Consider the following 18198-nt stretch of genomic DNA (forward strand, 5'->3'; position numbering starts at 1 on the left):
TCACATACGTGCTGGGCTGAACTTGTTTAACCCGCAGACCAGTGTCATGTTTTCTGCCTATAAGCCTCTTTTTCGATTACTTTGCTTTATACATTTACTTTATTTTGTGTTACAAACGAGGCACAGTCATTCAACACTTGTGTATCATCTTGTTGAAAATCCTCCTTTTGGCAGCCTCGGTTTAAAAAAAAAGATATCAGCGGAAAAACGCTGGTACAGAGGCTGTTTATTTTATGGACCACATGATCATGGTGGTGGAGTTGATTATTTGTTGTCCGCGGAATCTTTTAATTGCAATATGAAGACTCGTGTTGCAGTTAAGGCATGTATTGTCTCTGCATTTTTCATTCTGGTTGTATTTATTAATACGGCATTGCAGCATTCATTAAAAACTTTTAAGAAGGTGGCAGTAAACGAAGAGCCACAACAGAGTCCAAACTTGAGAAAACTGCTGCAGCAAAACCAGGAACTAGCCGTGGTGCTAGCAGACGACAAAGATGTTGATGTAAGATTTGACAATATATATGTCGTACATTTATCAATTTTTTACCGTAATTCGTATGTTGGCATAGTTTGGTAAGTTTTTATTGATTTAACTGACGTTCAATGACAAGTCATTAATATTAACCCCAGTCTACAGATTTTGAACATTGAAGTTGATTTTGCAGTTATCTTACACTCAGAAGAGGGATGCGGGTAAACTTCCCTAGACCAATACAGCACTGAAAGTTTTCAGATTTGGAGTGATAAAATTTTTTAATGGTTTTTGTAGGGCATAAGTGAGGGAAAGCAATCAAAGTGTTTTCCGTTATTAGTCAATGGATACAACAGAAAAGGAAGTTTCATTTCTTCAAGGAAGAGAAAATATAGTCTTAATCACAACTTTCATTTTCTAGTTTAGCCTATAAGCTAGCAGTATTTTTGATTGACTTCATGACAAGCAGTAGCTAGGCCATGGGCATCATTATAAACCAAATATACCAATTCAAATGACATCTGAACTCTCAACTGTAGTGGCAGTAGTGCCTGCACATAACCCCATTCATACTAGCATCTTGGAGAAGGTGTGATGTTATCATAGTGAACCTTTCTAATGTGAATGCACTATTAATCCTTGATAGCAGTCCTAATAATCTTACCTCAGGACTAGGGTTCTGTGATGGTCAACTTCTTACCAATGTCTCGACCGTTGTTGCATGGTTGGCATTTGAAATGCATGGTGTACATATAACAGATGAGTTTTCAAATTTCCTGGGCTTTTGGACCTGCAAAATCCTACAGTATAGTGCATGTGTGAAAAATATTTTAACCTTTTGGCATTTACCTGGTCCAGGCATTCTTATTACTTTTTTTAAAGCTTGCTGGAGTCATCCATAGTTTTAAAATGCAGGTCAAGTTTTAGAAAATTTTCAAATTAGATTATTTATTTTACAAGGCATGTTGTATTTGTAGGTATGATCAACAGGATACTATACATATGTAAATAAACTGCAGCCTCATTCTGTGTTCTTTTCTCCTTGTTACAGGATTGGTTCTCAGTTTTTCAACTGAAAAAAGGTTGCTGTTTCATATTACGATGAAATGGAAAATGGAAAACGTACACATACTAGTACCAGGTCTGGTTTTAATCTTTGGAACCATGTCTTACACCACTGCATCATACACTGTACATCTAATACCAAAAATGTTCACATGGGGATTGTTCTGTTATATTAATGCAGAGATATAATAGCTTTTGACATTTTTTTTCCGTTTTTTACAGTGTGGTGATGTTCATAAACAGCCAGCAAATGGAACATGTTCCTTTGTACAGAACACTGAAGATTGTGCCATTGATGAAGGCTTTGTGAACTACTTGGAAGTAGTTTATTGCAATTTCTCCCCATCATTAGTTCCATTTGGAGTGATCTTGTTTGTAAGTACAAGAATATTATGAAAAGATAAGACCAGGATTTGGAAATATTCTGTGGTGCAGTGTTTTAAGGAAGACATTTTATAAGCTTAAGTTTCAGAATAGGTATAGGTCAGCTTCTTAATTTTCAAATTGCTATGCATGCCCAGTTTTTGTGTCTAAAGCTCTGAACTTAACAACATTTTATAAAAAAAACTACCATGCTAATCACAAATGTAGATAGCTTTATTGTAGCTGCATCACTGGCCCTTCTACAGAACAAGACCAATAAAATCAAGATGACTGGATGCATATCTGCATGTGCTTTACAGGACTTGCCAGATTTTTCCAAAAAGCATGCACATTATCACATAATAGGGATTTGAAAATGAAAAAGTTGGGCATATTGAACCTGAAGCATGGGATTTATTTATGAGCATATACTTATCAACTGTCATAGGTCTCACTCCCAATGAAACTATATCATTCTCAAAGATCAGTCCAACTCCAGGGACTCTCGTTGAATGCAGTTACTAGTAGATTAACAGATTAACACACCTCTTCCTGGTGCAGAGTAGAATACAGAAAAGCTGGTTATTATATTACTATGTTGGAAACAAGGGGAACATGTTAATCTGTTAAGTTGATTGCATTCAATAAGAGTCCCCGCCGAGTTGAAGCAGATATGAGCCCATAAACTTTATAAGCAAATGCACAGAATGAGATGATGCATTACAGTCTAACTTCAACCAGAAGCCCTTTCCAGGGCTAAACCTGTGCTCATGGCTCACATGACCTGATGGCCTTAATTTGTTATCTGACAAGAACTAGTACTTCAGCTGTAACTTTGGAGTACAGTATTTAACTATCTAGAATAAGCTTTAAACCACGGCTAGCGCGTAGAACAAAAGACTCGGCCGTGCTGTATTCGACATACAAGCACGTCATGTACGAGTGCGTTCCACGGTCTCTTGCACTACTAGTGTAGTAGCCAATCAGAGGCCGTGGTTTAAGCCAGATACAACACTCGTCGCCGAGCTGTACGTGAAAATTACTCGTGTATTGTCTCGCCTGCGGCTCGCCAATACACTCGTAATATTTCACGTACAGCTCGGCGACTCGTATTGTATCTATCACTTAAGGTCACTGTTTCGTTTGTAGCATGTGACAGAGCATGCATAATGGTAACACTATTTCAATAATTATTATAAAGATAATGTTGATAAAGTGACCCTAAAGTGGGGCACATGATATTTGGTTCCAATCTGTCACTTATTTGCCAATGATTTACATAATTTTGTCAGCTGTACAAGTAATATTTCGAACACTAGATACTGATAATGCTGTTTGTCTCAATGTGATTCAATTTAGATATTCAATAATTGACTCAAATAGATTGAATTATCAGTTTAATTCATTATGAAAAATCCTCATGCTTGACATTGAGGTTTATTATCAGCTGATAACATTATGGGTGACAAGGATGAAGTCATGTTATATTATGTGACATAATGTAACTTCATAATTGTTTACATTTTGCACCTTCAGTACAAATTAGTGCTAATGCTAAGCTTACCAAAAGATTCATTTTGGGTGCATTTTGTCTTGATTGCACCTCGACATTACACATAATTTTTATTTAATTACATATTACTAATCAAGAATTTCACAGATACTTATATTTTTACTGTTTGTTTGACAATTTCTCCTTTAACATTTCTCACAGTTTTTCTGGTGGTTGTTCCTGTTTATTGGGCTTGCTGTTACTGCTGATGAATTGTAAGTTGAATAACATTAGCCCTGAAACATTCATATTCTCAAAATATACAAGTTAAAACAAATTGTGATATGTATAAGCATTCTTGGCAATGCAACTGCACATGTGGTTTGGCAAGTGCTTTAATTGACTAGCCACTCACAATTCTAGGGTATTTTTTTTTTAAATCTAGTTTAATTGTTTAACTGTATGTGAACTGAATTTTTGTATCAAAACAAAGTTGGTTTTGTGATTGATTAGCATTTTCAACTAAGCAAGTCATGGTAAAATTGGGCATCAGATGGAAAGGACCAAAAACGTTTTCATAATATGCTGTATAGAATAACTCATGCCAGCAATTTCCACTATGCTATCTACCTGTTATATCAGCTTTGTCTATTTGATAGCTTTTTTTTCTATTTTCTAGCTTCTGTCCATCACTAGCTGTAATAAGCAAGGTGCTAAGACTGAGCCACAACATAGCAATATCCTTTATTTTCTATAAGAAAACAGTTAAATGTAGCTTTAGTCCAAAAGATGAAGGTGTGCTTCATAATGGAGATTGCAATAACTAGTCCATTATGCTTTATGTATATTAAATTAGATTTTTTATTGAGTAACAATGTATGTTTTCAGTTATTTATGATATTTGTATTCATTCATTTCTTGCTTACTTTATCTTGAAAACTTCCTATAACATGTTTATTTATGTATGTTTTATACTTTTAAAAGAAGGAGTTATTCCATTTGAATGTCTAATGCTTCCAAGCCAAACAATACGAATTACATCTTTTGAACATTGTCATCTATTCAGTATGACAGATATATATTAATGTTAAATCTCACAGGCTATAACACACCTGTGATCTCATCTATGCAAAACTCTAGTTGGATAAGGTTAATTTATATTGTATTCATTATAATAAGGAGAGCAGCCACAGTCACAACTGATAAAAAAATTGTTAATGGTTCACTTTGCATATCGAGAAATTAAATGCTTCGGATTTTTTCAAGACTTGATTTATTGTCTTTTTTAACACATTTAAAAGAAAATGTTTGAACTTAAACTACTTACTGTAACATCAGTATAATTCATACCACGTCATCCTTAACACTCAATAAGGTGTGACACTTCTTGCCTTTGGAAATGGTGCCCCGGATGTTTTTTCAGCAATATCTGCCATTGGAAATGCCAAAAATGGTAATGCAGGACTGGCCTTTGGAGCCCTGTTAGGTATGTCCAAAATATGTCTTTATATTCAATGTTACTTATGTTACTTTCCAGTTAAAAATAAAGAGACCCTTTGGTCTGAATGTTATATTATTATTATTATCATTGAATTAATATTAACCTGGGACTGTAAGATGTACTGATTGTATAGAATGTAGATAAAATTTTATATCATAACATTTTCTTCTTGCTAGAATGTATCACCTGTTATCAGGTCACCTTGAAAAATTTTAGGGTATTTTTCATAAAATAACCTGTGTTAAATATTGACTTGCTATAGCATTTATCTCTTCAACTAATAAGAAAATAACTTCTCTTCAAAGGAATTTGTGAGAAACATTGTGACAGGCTTTGACTTTTCCTACAGGTGCAGGGATGTTTGTGACCACAATAGTCACTGGTGCTGTAGCTTTTGTTGTCTCATTCCATGTGATGGAGAGACCATTCTTGAGGGACATAGGCTTTTATATTTTAGCACTGTGGTTCACATTTTATATGCTTTGGGATAGAAAAATAGATTTACTCGAAGCCGTAGGTAAGTTCAATCTGTCAATTGGAAAATAAAATACGAACCAATGTTTTGTATCTGAAATTATTACACTGAAAATTGTTCAGTTTTAGATGAAAATGTATTGTGATTTTTCAGTGTTAGCAATGACTTATTAGACATGTTTTGTAAGAATTTTTATCTTTATATTTATCTTTTGTTTATTATCAGCCTACCTGGTTATATATGCTGTATATGTGGCAGTGGTAGTTATTGGCCGTTTCATTTATCAAAAACACAGGAAAAGAGAGGGAGACGATATAAGGGGATGTAAGTATTATCAAAAACAATGATTAAAATAATTTAGATATATATTGTAGATAAACCATGTTTGCCTTTGTTTAGAAATAAGGCACAAGTGTGATATCATATTAAATTTTATTCAAAAATATAAACCACTAAGATATCCATCTTGCTTTGTTGTTTAAATTGCCCATTAAATTGTAGTTGGTTAGCTGTTCAATACTTCTTAATAAAGTATGCAGATGTCAAAAAACTTATCATTTATTTGGGTTTAAAAAATTATAAATTGGTTCTTAAAATGGTTTATCCTTCTTGATTTTAATGTTATGGCACAGAGAAAGTGAAATCAAGATTATTTTCATGCTGTCTGTCCAGAATGATGCCTGCAATATGTTACTTTGTTACATTTAGCCATTCAGGCAAAAGTTGTAAATGAGGAGAATGAAGATGAAGTTAGTTCATTTCCCTTTGGGCAGTCCTACGAAGCACCTCCAGTCCATGGTCACCACACTAGAGAGGGCTTAGCAGTCAGGTCTGATAAGGCAGTGAAAGGTTAAGAAGTGTTTACAACATCAATATTTTCTTTTTTTATTTTACCACTTGTTTACAGTAGGGGTACCATTGAATTGCTACAAAACAACCCAAGTTGGTGAAAATACACATTTTTTATTGTAGTGGATTTGAAGTTACTTCATAATTTGTATAGCAGTGAAAATTGGAGTTTTTACTGATATTACCAAGATATAACTAATAGTGCTCAATGTGCCTCAGGTTGCTTGCTTCTTTGGTATACAGTCCTATTACACCATAAAACCTTTTTTTACTATACTAGCTTGCACTAAAACCAGTACCCAAAAAATTGTGTCAATATTCTGTTTCTCATAAGTCGCCCATATTTCATTATGTCATTTATCTTTCATCAAACCTTGTTTATTCCTTCCCTTCCAGACTTTGCACGAGTTGCTGAACACATATCAACTGCTGCTGCCCTAGGGCATCCAGAAAATGGTACTCTAAGGCCTCAAATCAGTACAGTGGACAGTGGTTAGTAATGTTGTCGAATATCTGTCACTTAAATGTTGATAATGTTATTGGGTCTCAGAAACAGCTTGAATGGGAAAAATGCCCACAGTCCAGTGTACCATGAATATCTGACTCCCCTAAAAGGTGACTCCCCAGTCATCCCCCATGAAATTTTGACTCCCCCCACAAAACTTATAAATCTTATTTCATTTGAGTAAATAACTTTTATCTTGTAGTATGCATAATGGAGGATACATTGGCACTTTTTGTTAGTTTGCAAGTGAACATTTTCATGAGAAAATAAGAAAATTAGAAATATGTATAAAAATATATTGCAATCATCTGCATCTATTCATGTCGCCACAGCAGGACTAGAGCAGAATTAGTTCACATTATGAAAAAAGTAAAATTTTCTGTTTGTTCATATAACAAAGCTTCATCTCTTATGTTACAGAGAGTGAACTGACCCCCATGCATGACATTCGTCAGCCAGCATCATCTCAATTTATGGAATTTTTAACAGCTTTAAATCCAATTAATACGGAAGAGTGGCCAGAAATGAAGTGGTATGCAAGAGTATATGAGATTTTCAAAGTAAGTACTCATACTCATCTTTCTATTTTGTTTGAAATAAGGAAAAGAGGTATACATTAACATAGTATCAATTAAAGATTTTAAGAAAAAAAATCCATTGATTTACACCACTTTTCACATTTCCTTTTTTGTGAGCAAAAGAATTAAGATTGAAAAATTAACCTCAGGGATGCAATGGCTTTTTTTCCATCCATTTGAATTTATATATTCAGAGCCCTCTTGTACTCATATTGAAGCTGACTATTCCTGTAGTTGATGAAGAACAAAACAAAGCCAACTGGAACAGACCTCTGAACACACTACACTGTATAACAGCTCCTGTAGCATGTGCTCTTCTTACAAATGGTGTGTAAAAAATATTAGTAAAAAGAAGAATGCTAATTTGATATATGTGACTTTTTTAACCATTTATATTGCTTTGTTTTGTTAATAATGAGAATCAGACCAAAAAAGCTCTTTGATAAAATATGTATTCAATTTATTTATTACTTATGATATTTTGTATGTTTTTTTATGTAATCATTTTGTGGAATTTGTTCCATTTTTCTGTCGTTTTCAAAAACTTTTTATTTTCAGTATAACAGAACATATAAACTTTTATTTCTCTTTTAGGTGCTTTTAAAATGGTTGGCAACATTCCAGCAGGTGTATTTGTGCTTATTCTGGGTCTGCTATTAGCACTTGCAGTATCATGTACATCACAGAAGGACGAACCACCAATATACCATCCAGTAAGTTGATATCAAAGTGCAAGGATAATAAACTTTACTTTAATAGAGTTTATTTTGTATACTTACACAGAATGGGGCTGGGAGTCCAAGACACTGTCAGTTACTTGCAGAGGTAGTCACTTACTGGGTGGGGGGATACAGAATGGTATAGGATCCTTAAAAATAATTTGTATTAAGAAAGGCACTGTCCCAATATAGTTCCACATTCAGCACTTCTCACCAATACACTTAGGACCAGTTTATTCAATGATGTATTGCATCCCTGCCTTATAGGCCCATCCTGAGTTTTAGAGTAATGGGGGTTGAGGGCGGGGGGTTCAAGTCATCCCCTTCCTCCTTGATATTCTGAATGCATTATGCAGGACATTATGGGCAGTTGGTTTAGCATTGGAGGGTGGGGATTATTTGTCACCAAACATTAGTATACCAATTTGAAAAGTTTTTTTTTTTTCTTTTTTTTTTTTCTTTTTTTAGAAATCATGACATGCTCTTATGAAGTACTCTTGTTCATTTTCAGGCTTTTTCTTTTATGGGATTTGTAGTGTCTGTGATATGGATTTATTCTATAGCTAATGAGATAGTTAATCTCTTACAGGTAATTATAAACACTCATAATTTAGACATAACTTTAGATTAACAAAACATGATATGGAAAAGCTATTAAAGTAGGTCAGATTTGTCTCTAAAACATTGTGTCTTTTTAAGGTACCAGTATCCCATATAAACAATTAAAAGTTGATGTCTTTTTCTGATCCAAACCGGTATTAGATTTGATATTATTTTCATTCTTTCAGATGTTTGGTATTGTCTTCGGGATAAGTAATGCAATTCTAGGACTAACATTATTAGCATGGGGTAACAGTATAGGAGGTAAGCTATTAGAAAAATTACTATTTCTGATATAGTTTTCTCATACTGAGTACAACATGATGGAGCCTTCAGAAGTTAAAGACCTGTGAGAACATATCAGGTTTGTGAGAATATTCAGTATTAGATTTATTTTGTACTCATTACATATATTCTGATTTTAGATTTGATTGCTGACACAGTGATGGCAAGACAGGGGTTTCCTAGGATGGGGATTTCAGCATGCTTTGGAGGACCTCTCTTTAGTATCCTTTTCCTAAATTTTGCTAGCCTACACAAATTACATTTGTCTTGTTTTCAGTAAATTTTAGTTATTATTCTAGGCTTTGATGTAAAATTTATGATATAGACTAAGACACTCCAAGAAAAGGATTGGAGCTGAGCCTATAATATGTACCTTTTCCTTAGCTTTAACTTTAGATTTATTATTGGGTGTTGGTATTCCGTTTACTATAGGGACAATAAAACAGGGAGCAAACACAGGGCTATACCAAATGACAGTAAGTACCAAACTGTTTTTAGTTATACTATTAGATAGCATAAAACTTCTTCATCTTTCCCATCAAGGTGATGCTTGCTATGAAAATCATGATTTAAGTTATTAAGCCGAGTTTTCACATGACATTATTGATTTAAATTAAATCCAGTGTTTTCTGTAAATATTTCTAATTATAAAACTTGTTCATTGTTATCATTATAATTATTTTTCCATAGGTGGTGCTATCACTGCAAGAAATTGTACTGGCAGCATCTCTATGCTTCAGCTTGCTGTCATCATTCATACTCCTTCCGATTCTCCGGTTCCGAATTGGCAAGTGTTATTCCATATATTTGTGGTCTCTCTATGTGGCATTCTTGGTAATAGCTTTATTAGTTGAAACTGGGGTATTGACAGCAGATGTGAATGCTTGGGCTAGTCACTAATGGAGGAGGATGGGTATTTTGATATATTTTGCTAATTCTATATCAATCTGAAACTGTAAGGGAGATTGATATAAGTGAAATGTTTTTTGTTTGTCTCAATTGAAATGTATGTGAGATATTGAAGCATTCATTAACATATCCCTGGTATCAATAAAATGTATTGTGCAATTGGTATTTTTTTTATATGATCAAGTTGATAAATTGTTTGTATTGTAATTATTATTTCATGCTGATTTAGTGTCACATTTGTTTGATGCAGTTTTTGTAAAAGATGTTAGATATTCATACTGTTGAAATCCATGTTATCACTCATTGCTCCATATGTGACATCATGTGGTTAATTTAGATCCCAATCTGTTGATGGTGTAAAACTCCATAGAGTAAGTGGGTTAAGTTTGTTTTTTCCATATTTTACCATAACTTAAAGTATAATGAACATTATGGCTGGACCAGTTACGTAATGATTAAAATTTTTCAGATAATTAACCAACAGTTTATTTTAATAACAGTTTAAAAATGTCAGGAATATTTAGTAAATCCAGAAGGCTATAACTGTAGTATTATATATTAAGATATAATTATTGTAATATTTTGATAAAAAGATATTTTGTGTACAAGTTAAGATACTCTGCTGGTCCCTGTTGTACCTGTATGTGTGCCAGTATGTGTTCTGGTCATGTTGACTTATGTATGCTTAAGGGTATAATCTAGTGCTATATTGTACGTTGACATATCTTATCATGTACGTTTTTTTTTTTTTTTACAAAATTTTCTTCTGCACTTCTTGAACCAAATTGGTAACAAATGATAAAAAGTATAAAATCCATGTCAGAAACTGTATGGGCACAGGTAAATAAATTGAATCTATATTACATGGTGGTTAAATGCACAAAGCTTTTGGTTTTGTCATTTAACTCAGTTTAGAAGACACTGGTAGACAGTCCTTGTCAGAGCATCTCCTGCAGAAGAATAGTGCCCAGAATAACAATTCTATTAAAACTAGGGAAATTGACTGAAACTGCAAATGGTAGGATAAAATTACATTAACTTTTTATTAATGCATTATTTCTAAACTTTGAAAAAGTTGATGCAATGTGAAAAAATACTCAAAAGGAAAACAGCCAGGTGAACAACTGCATCACCTGCATCAAGCCTCATTGGAAGTGATTGAAAACTAGCACTTGGATGGACAACGTGTTGATGCATCTTTTTTTTATTTGTAAAATGATTGTATCAAAAGGTAACAAAGAAGAAGCACATAAACTACTTATAAAGGTCTGATTGACAACTAGATTTTCTTAATAACATTCTTTCCATAATACGATGCCAGGGTACCCCCTTACTTTATGAGGGAAGTATGCAAAGAGATATATATACCTCTGAATTGCCTGACATAACCAATAATTCCTTCAGAAATTCAACATTACAATAACCTAAATGAAGCCAGTGACATAATGTACAAAAGTTGTGTGAATAGTTTTTTGCTATATCCTTCCGATAAAATAATGATCTTTAAGGGAGCTTATGATCAAAAATGTAGTGCTGTGATTACAAACTTTTTTTTTACTTTTGAACATGATATTTCGAATAGTAGGTAGACTTTGATGCAAATTCATAATATTTATGTTATAATAAGTTTTTTCCCTTATTTAATTATCTCATGACAAGTTGGGGGTAAAGTATGCAGAATCACGCTATTCTTAACCACATAACTTTGTACACGATTAAAGATGTACTCTCATAACAAGATTCTGCAATATCAGTTTTTTATGTATATCCTTTCACATTTACCTAGGTATATTTTCTGCTTTGCCATGTTCATATGAATTGAACCTTACATGTTTATACGCTGGTATAACATACGTAGTCATTTCTTTGTTAACCTATTATAACGACTTGGGGAACAATGGAAATAAACTATTCAGGCATGTGACCAGCAATTAGAATTTAGAATTAGGGTTCTTTTTCTGAGAAAGTGAACTTTTTTACCCAAGTAGTTGACCAAACTTGAGGAACGACAAAGGACCTGGATGAGACAAAATCTGGATTCAGAGTGGACATTTTCCTGCAAAAAGGCAGTTCTTTTGACCCCCCCCCTCCGAAACACCCTGCCTAGCGGTACAGACCTGCTATCATAATAAGTATAAATCCTGTACAATTTGAATATACACGTACCTGTAAAGATGTTGATAATATTATTCGATTATTATACTTTCATTCAATAAGGAACCATATATCACTTCTAAATGCTTATTATTTATTACAGTTTAAAATCCTATGCTATGAAAACTGTAATAATAAGATTGTTATATTTTATCACGGCATTTATGCATTGTGAACTTGGCACGTCATTAACAAGTATCACATATATTTACATTATGTTGAAGGCCGTTCCAATATGTGAATTTGTTAAAATTGATTTGAATAAAAGAAAGCATCAGTTGGGTTGGGTTTCCTTTCAGATTTATTTTACTGTTCGATTTTTTTCAGTTTGTGTTCGTCGTCAAATGAATATCAAATAAAGGATTGTCATCAGATATAAGCATCATCAATAACTGGTTTAAAAATTAATCGTCAATAAAATTGTGTTTCAAAGCATCATGTACTTAAACGATTCTGTATTTTCTACCCTTACCCTACTATTATCGCTCATACAAAGATTTTTCAGTATTGCCTTGCTATGACGCCTGTGTTCTCTACGCCCGTTTTCGTTCTGCCTTGGAATCCGAAGACTATCGAGTGCAATTTTACAAAAAAAAAAAGTTTTGATTTTGCCTTATACAGTAAGTGATTTATCGATATTAAACAATCAAAATTTGGAAATTCTGTTCATTTTGTTACTAAATGTGATCACGTGACTTTACAAATTATAAACGTTAAGAATCGGGGAGGGGGGGGGTTTGGTCCTTGGGTATCAAAAGAACAAATAGGCCACTTTTCGGAGGGCAGTGTTAATATGAATGATTAATCTTATGAAACCATTTATAAGCGTAAAGCCTTATTCTGCAGACAAAGTAAATGAAATATGGCATAAAAAAACAATATGGTATCTATGTACAATATGTCAATTTATTAATCAATATAAAATTGCATCGCTTTAATTCTCAGAAACAGTAAGTTGTGCATCATATACAAACATCATGTGTACAAATTTATACGTTGGTTATTAAAGTAGTATGAATGCATTAAACTACGCGTGTTTCAATATACAATATGTGTCAATATAAATGATTTCATATTTGTGTTCTAATGGATGTAATTCAATATATATATACATGTATGTGGGCGTGTATACGCATTAGTGCTGCGTGCCAGCAATCATTTATCACAAAATTTCCCCTTTCCACATACTTTTGTTAGTATTTGACGAAACCGTCATTTTAAAGTTAGTTTGGTGCATTTCAATATGGCATGGTAGCACGAATGCCGAAGTGATAATGTGAGTGGGAGTGAAGGTGGTGACGATGCATGGATCTGGGCCTGATGGTGTTTTATCCTGAAGGAGGGAGAGTGATATCACTCTACATGGCAGTGGAATGAGGTGTGGAGTGAGGGGGGTAGGCCTATAGTTGTGCAGTAAATGGAGTGGGAATGAAGATGCCATGTTATCTGGTTGTATGCTTACTATGACGATGAAATGATGGTTAACTCTGGAATCGTCAGTTATGTCAGACATGTTAAGTATAAGATACCTTAAACTAAATTTTGTATGTGTTAGATGTGTACTTTTGACGGCCATATGCACAGCTGTTGATGATTAAGTTTTTAAAATCCAAATCAATAGCTAATGGAGCATCACTGACTGCAGTCTGACAAAATAATGCATTTCACATTTTGTACTGAGGTTTGATATCTTAAACCATTTAACGATTAATCAAAAATGATCATGTCATGTTTTTTTCTAACGGGATTTTTTTTTTTTTTTTTTTTTTTTTTTTTTTTTGCGTGTATGGCATGGCAGAGTTAAAATACACATACCCTGAGTTCTCAGAATATTTTGAATTAATGTTCTTTGTATGCTATTTCACTAAACCCTTGCCACTGCAAAGAGTCCTCACACGGCAGGGTGAATAAAAGACGAGAATGTGAAAAACTCTGAAAAGTATTTGATCACAGAATATCATAAGAATCTTGACCGTAAAATCCAATGCAAAGAATTTACGTAAACGTTCGCTTTGCAAATGGAAGACCAATATAGTGAAAAATATTATTTATAAATATATAACTTTTTCTGCATTGGCATATCACTTTTGCGTCGTTCACATCCCATTGCTTATCACATCTCCGTTGGTGAGTATTGTGGCGTTCTTGGCTGCAACGTTGTTCAACTTATTACAGTCGCTGGGTGTTTGTGTATCAGATTTTTGCTGCAAGTTCTCACTTCTGTCGACTTCTCCTGGCGGATGTGTCGGGGTTGGTTCTCCAGACGTCGGAAGCGTTCCCTGGTCGTCACATGAGCTCATATTTTGGTCATCAACGGATGAAGTTCGCTTTAAGGCACCACGTGACCTGGTGGACTGCTGAGATGGAAGAGTGCCATTTCTTTCATTCAGATCCTGAGTCTTCGATTTCTGTGCCTGAGGGGAAGGTTGAGGTGGAGCAGGCGACGATATTTTATCGTCTGTAGCGCTACATTCATTTTTACCGTTAGGGTTGGCAACAATATCTGCATCATTTTCTCTGTGATCCTCCATATCTATTTTGACATCATTCAAAGCAGATGCTTCTTTAGTCTTCCCAGAGGGGCTAGAGATATTGGTATCCACAGGGTCGGGTTTAACTGATCCAGTGACGGTTGTCTCATTCTCTTTACTGTCTTTCGTGTTCATCTGAGACGCCTTTCCCTTCAGTGGAGACAGCATAAATGGGTTGATTCTGTTGCTGTTGTCATCTTCGATAACCTCTTCACTTTCAGTGATTTGAGCCATCTGTTCGTTCTTGGCAACATTTTCTCTGCAAAAAAGTGTGCGATTACTTCACACGTTTGAGACAATGCTTCTATTGGTAAATTTGTAAATTTTCACAGTAAAACGAAGGTATAAGCCTCCCAACTATATCATATTTATATATTTAACAACATCAAATAGATGAATGTATGGAAAGAAAGAAAAAATTCTGGCTATCAGTATAGGAAAAAACGTACATATCTTTATATAAATGGCTCATACATACTTGCTAGCAAAGTGGTGCATCATGGACATCGAGGCACATAACATGGAGGAGATGCCTTCCTTGGCGGTAACGTTTTTGTGAACCGAAGCTAAGTTGAAAAATACAAAAATAATAATTATCACTTTTTACATTCAAAATTTAAAAAATGGAGAAGTCAAATAAAGGTTCACACAAAAAACAGAGCATATTACTTAAAAACATCATCAAAAGAACATAAATTTTCTTAGATAATAAACCACAGCACTTTTCATTGTTGGTTTGTGCAACATGTTTTAAAGCTATTTCTTTCCATTTATAAATCAAGGAGTTACAATCAGATAAAAGAATTACAATTACCTTTAGGTTTACAGTTGAGCACTTCGTGATTTTTGGCGCCATATTTGGAGGCAAGTGATCGCAGACTATCTAGTTCTTTCTGCAAGTGTCAAGTGAAGAGTGTTTCAAGGACATCATTCAAATTAAGCAACTTTAAATGTGACATACGTCTTACACGAGTGAAGTGGTTAATAATCCAAAACGTCTGGTACATGTACGTGATGAAAAGAATATTATTTAAACAATTTAACAAATTTGAGACACACAGAAAAGTCAGCGAGAGACTCAAATTAGATTTTTAAAATAAGAAAAATTTACCTCCATGAAACCAATTCTAACATCCAAATCAGAAATTTTGGCTTCGGCGCGTTTTCTGGCCCTCATCTGGAGTGTCAGTCTAAACTTGAGTCTCTTCCTCGACGTCACCAAGAAACCTTTAAATGATATAAGAACAATATAATAAATTATTTTACCAAACCACTGACTACCACACCTACAAAGAATATAATACCTACAAAGAATATAATATTTCAAACGTGTAGAGGAGAGTAATTAAATCACAATGGTCAACAGAAACCCTACCAAATTTACTTAAAGAATTCGCTTTATAGGCTTAGTATGCGTTAGACTTTTAAAACATTCAGAATAAATACCGTTGAATACACGCAGCATTCTCCACATAAGGAAGAAGATAAGGAGAGAGGCAGCGTCCACCCCAGAGCGTCCACCCAGCCCGTCGTAGAAAATAACATCCACTGTGAAGGATATGATAATGATGATGCCATCTACTAGCTGCAAAAAAAAAGAAATTTGTTGCAATGCTATTGACTTGTTCGTAAAAAATGTCTTAAATAGGTACCATAAAAATACCTGTCCACGAAAAGGTAAAATAAATCAATCCTAGAAAATCTAAGGTACTAAGGTTACAAGTGGCATCGTTATTCTTATTGCCGAGACCATTTTCTCTTAAATAGTTTCCATGTAGCAACTCACCTCCATTTTCTTCCTGAAGTACGAAAGGCGCAAAGCGTAACACTTCAAAATGACCTAAAATCACAATTAATTTCATGTGAAGAGTGTAACAAACGATGTGCTTTAAACTAGGATTACACGTTAAGAACTTTTAGGTCTGATATGGTGTAGTTGAAAGGGGACATGTGGAATTTTTTCAAAAGTCAAAATATTGAACATGCAGATCCAAAAAAGGGCGCCCCTTCCTTTCCTTCTTCTTACCCAGTCACCCTCTTTCTCAAAGGACGGGAAGACACATTCTTGGGCAAACAGAACTATGTTCCATAGCTTTAATTACTTTTGGGAAGAATAGTTAGGGACAAAATAGTTAAACTTTTTTATGCCCCATACAATTCTTGATATCTAGACGCGCCAGCAAATTAACTTAAAGAACTCATTCGTCTATAAAGATCATATTACTTAACAAAATGGCGCCATACGCAATGTACACAGTACAACCAAATATGCAAATTATCCTTGTTGGAATATCAACCCATCATCAACATATGACGTACCTCCACCAAGAAAATCCCCAGTATAACAATACTGCTGATATGCAGGGCATGTGCTACGTTTTCTATAAGGCTATGTCCTCCATGTCCGTCTCCGTGTGCATCTTTGGAGTGACTCTCATTAGCAGCTAATTTATCTGAAGATACATGGACCTCTAATGTACTATCGTTATCACCCTGTGTTTCCTCTTTGTACAGTAGTCTACGTAAAAAGATTCCGCCTTCGGCGCTGGACGATCCCATAACAGTTTCTGCGCCCTCTTGGACAGCATCAAGTAGATGGGCGACAGAGCTTAAATCTCGCTTGTGAACGCTATGGCTGGACGAACCGTGCGAGCTGTTGGTCTCGCCATGAAGAGAGTTGATGATATCGCTCAAGGTGACATCCGCACCGTGCACGTGTGCCAGGGCACCCGGCATTCTGGAGTCAATGGCATCAATCAGCTTGCTGATGTCCTCCTGATTGGCATTGCATTTCGCTAAAATCGAAATATTTCAGACTTAAGAGGTTGTCAATGTTACTTTCTGTTGTTAGAACAATGTAATTTTAATTTCCGTGTTAAAGCACACAATATATTAAATTCAGACAATGCATTCACCGCTCCTTGTATATTTTAAGTTTTCTTTAAATAGAGAGAGAATGCTTATAAGTATTATTGCACTTCTTTTAATGCGTAAAAATGAGTGTTATCCAACAATTGATGCCACGTAGCCATTTAACGTAGTCGGTTTGCATACGCCAATTGACTCTACGTTCAGAGACCATCTCATATGAACAACACGATCATGCCAATATTTCAATATTTTAAATAAGCTCAAAAATACATGGGCATCAAGCATGAACAGGTAAGACTGGACAAATCTCTGCTATATGCAGTAAGTGTAGAGACACACTCAGTCATCTCACCAATCTACATGGAGCTTACCTTGCACTATATGGACGTCCAGCATGAGCAATGACACCATGAGAACGGCATCAATCAGGACCAGAATGCAGATTGCGACCTGGATAGGGTTGCTTTCCAATACCTCAACCAGCTTTTCATGGCATCTGAAATGGAAGGAAATTCCCTGTTGGTTTATTTTTAAAAAAGCGAAAGAACAGTGCAGCGTATTCAAGCAGTTTGTATATAGTTGAATCAAAACATGCCCTATGCAATAATTGAATTTACAATGTGAGATTTATCAAATGTATTTTCTATTCGTTTAGCGATCTTTGATGTATCAATTTCAAATCTAATCAACAATGAAATGAAAAAAAAAAAAAAAGAAACGGCACCGAAACAATAACGTGATATCACAAGAACATGTTCAGTCTGCAAGTGTGTGCCTTGAGTGGCCAATAAGTCTGGGCTTCGTCTTCTGTAATAGGTTATTAAAA

At 34.6% G+C, this 18198-nt stretch overlaps 2 protein-coding genes across 10 annotated transcripts in view; one reads left to right on the forward strand and one right to left on the reverse strand.

Annotated features, from left to right (window-relative positions):
• Positions 1-25: 25 nt before the first annotated feature.
• Positions 26-12405, forward strand: LOC106155641 (mitochondrial sodium/calcium exchanger protein). The gene is made up of 17 exons (XM_087000898.1): positions 26-505; positions 1763-1915; positions 3618-3670; positions 4075-4131; positions 4769-4881; positions 5246-5413; positions 5597-5695; positions 6080-6220; positions 6617-6712; positions 7146-7285; positions 7498-7630; positions 7898-8016; positions 8534-8611; positions 8811-8886; positions 9048-9128; positions 9304-9383; positions 9598-12405. The coding sequence occupies exons 1-17, from the start codon at positions 47-49 to the stop codon at positions 9805-9807; spliced, it is 2256 nt and encodes a 751-aa protein (XP_086857024.1). The 5' UTR covers positions 26-46; the 3' UTR covers positions 9808-12405.
• Positions 12406-12856: 451 nt separating this feature from the next.
• The window catches only part of LOC106155662 (uncharacterized), a 36511-nt gene continuing 31169 nt past the window's right edge, over positions 12857-18198 (reverse strand). For 8 of the 9 annotated variants that reach the window (XM_087000904.1, XM_087000907.1, XM_087000901.1 and 5 more), the window contains 8 exons: positions 17744-17868; positions 16821-17296; positions 16288-16341; positions 15948-16086; positions 15613-15728; positions 15316-15394; positions 14980-15067; positions 12857-14781 (listed from right to left, as the gene is read on the reverse strand). In XM_087000904.1, coding sequence (XP_086857030.1) covers positions 14067-14781; positions 14980-15067; positions 15316-15394; positions 15613-15728; positions 15948-16086; positions 16288-16341; positions 16821-17296; positions 17744-17868 — 1792 coding nt within the window. In that variant the 3' untranslated portion in view covers positions 12857-14066. The remainder of the gene's footprint in view (positions 14782-14979; positions 15068-15315; positions 15395-15612; positions 15729-15947; positions 16087-16287; positions 16342-16820; positions 17297-17743; positions 17869-18198) is intronic. The other variant, XM_013530598.2, reaches the window with a different exon arrangement.

Source organism: Lingula anatina, chromosome 1, assembly GCF_051362555.1.
Source record: "Lingula anatina isolate TDL-2025a chromosome 1, LinAna3.0, whole genome shotgun sequence".
Taxonomy (NCBI): domain Eukaryota; kingdom Metazoa; phylum Brachiopoda; class Lingulata; order Lingulida; family Lingulidae; genus Lingula; species Lingula anatina.

Excerpts from the sequence above, each read along its gene's own strand:
- LOC106155641 (XM_087000898.1), top strand. The coding sequence starts at position 47 with ATGTTTTCTGCCTATAAGCCTCTTTTTCGATTACTTTGCTTTATACAT. Across the intron at positions 1,916-3,617 it reads CATTTGGAGTGATCTTGTTT|TTTTTCTGGTGGTTGTTCCT; the intron begins GTAAGTACAAGA and ends CATTTCTCACAG. Across the intron at positions 4,882-5,245 it reads GGCCTTTGGAGCCCTGTTAG|GTGCAGGGATGTTTGTGACC; the intron begins GTATGTCCAAAA and ends CTTTTCCTACAG.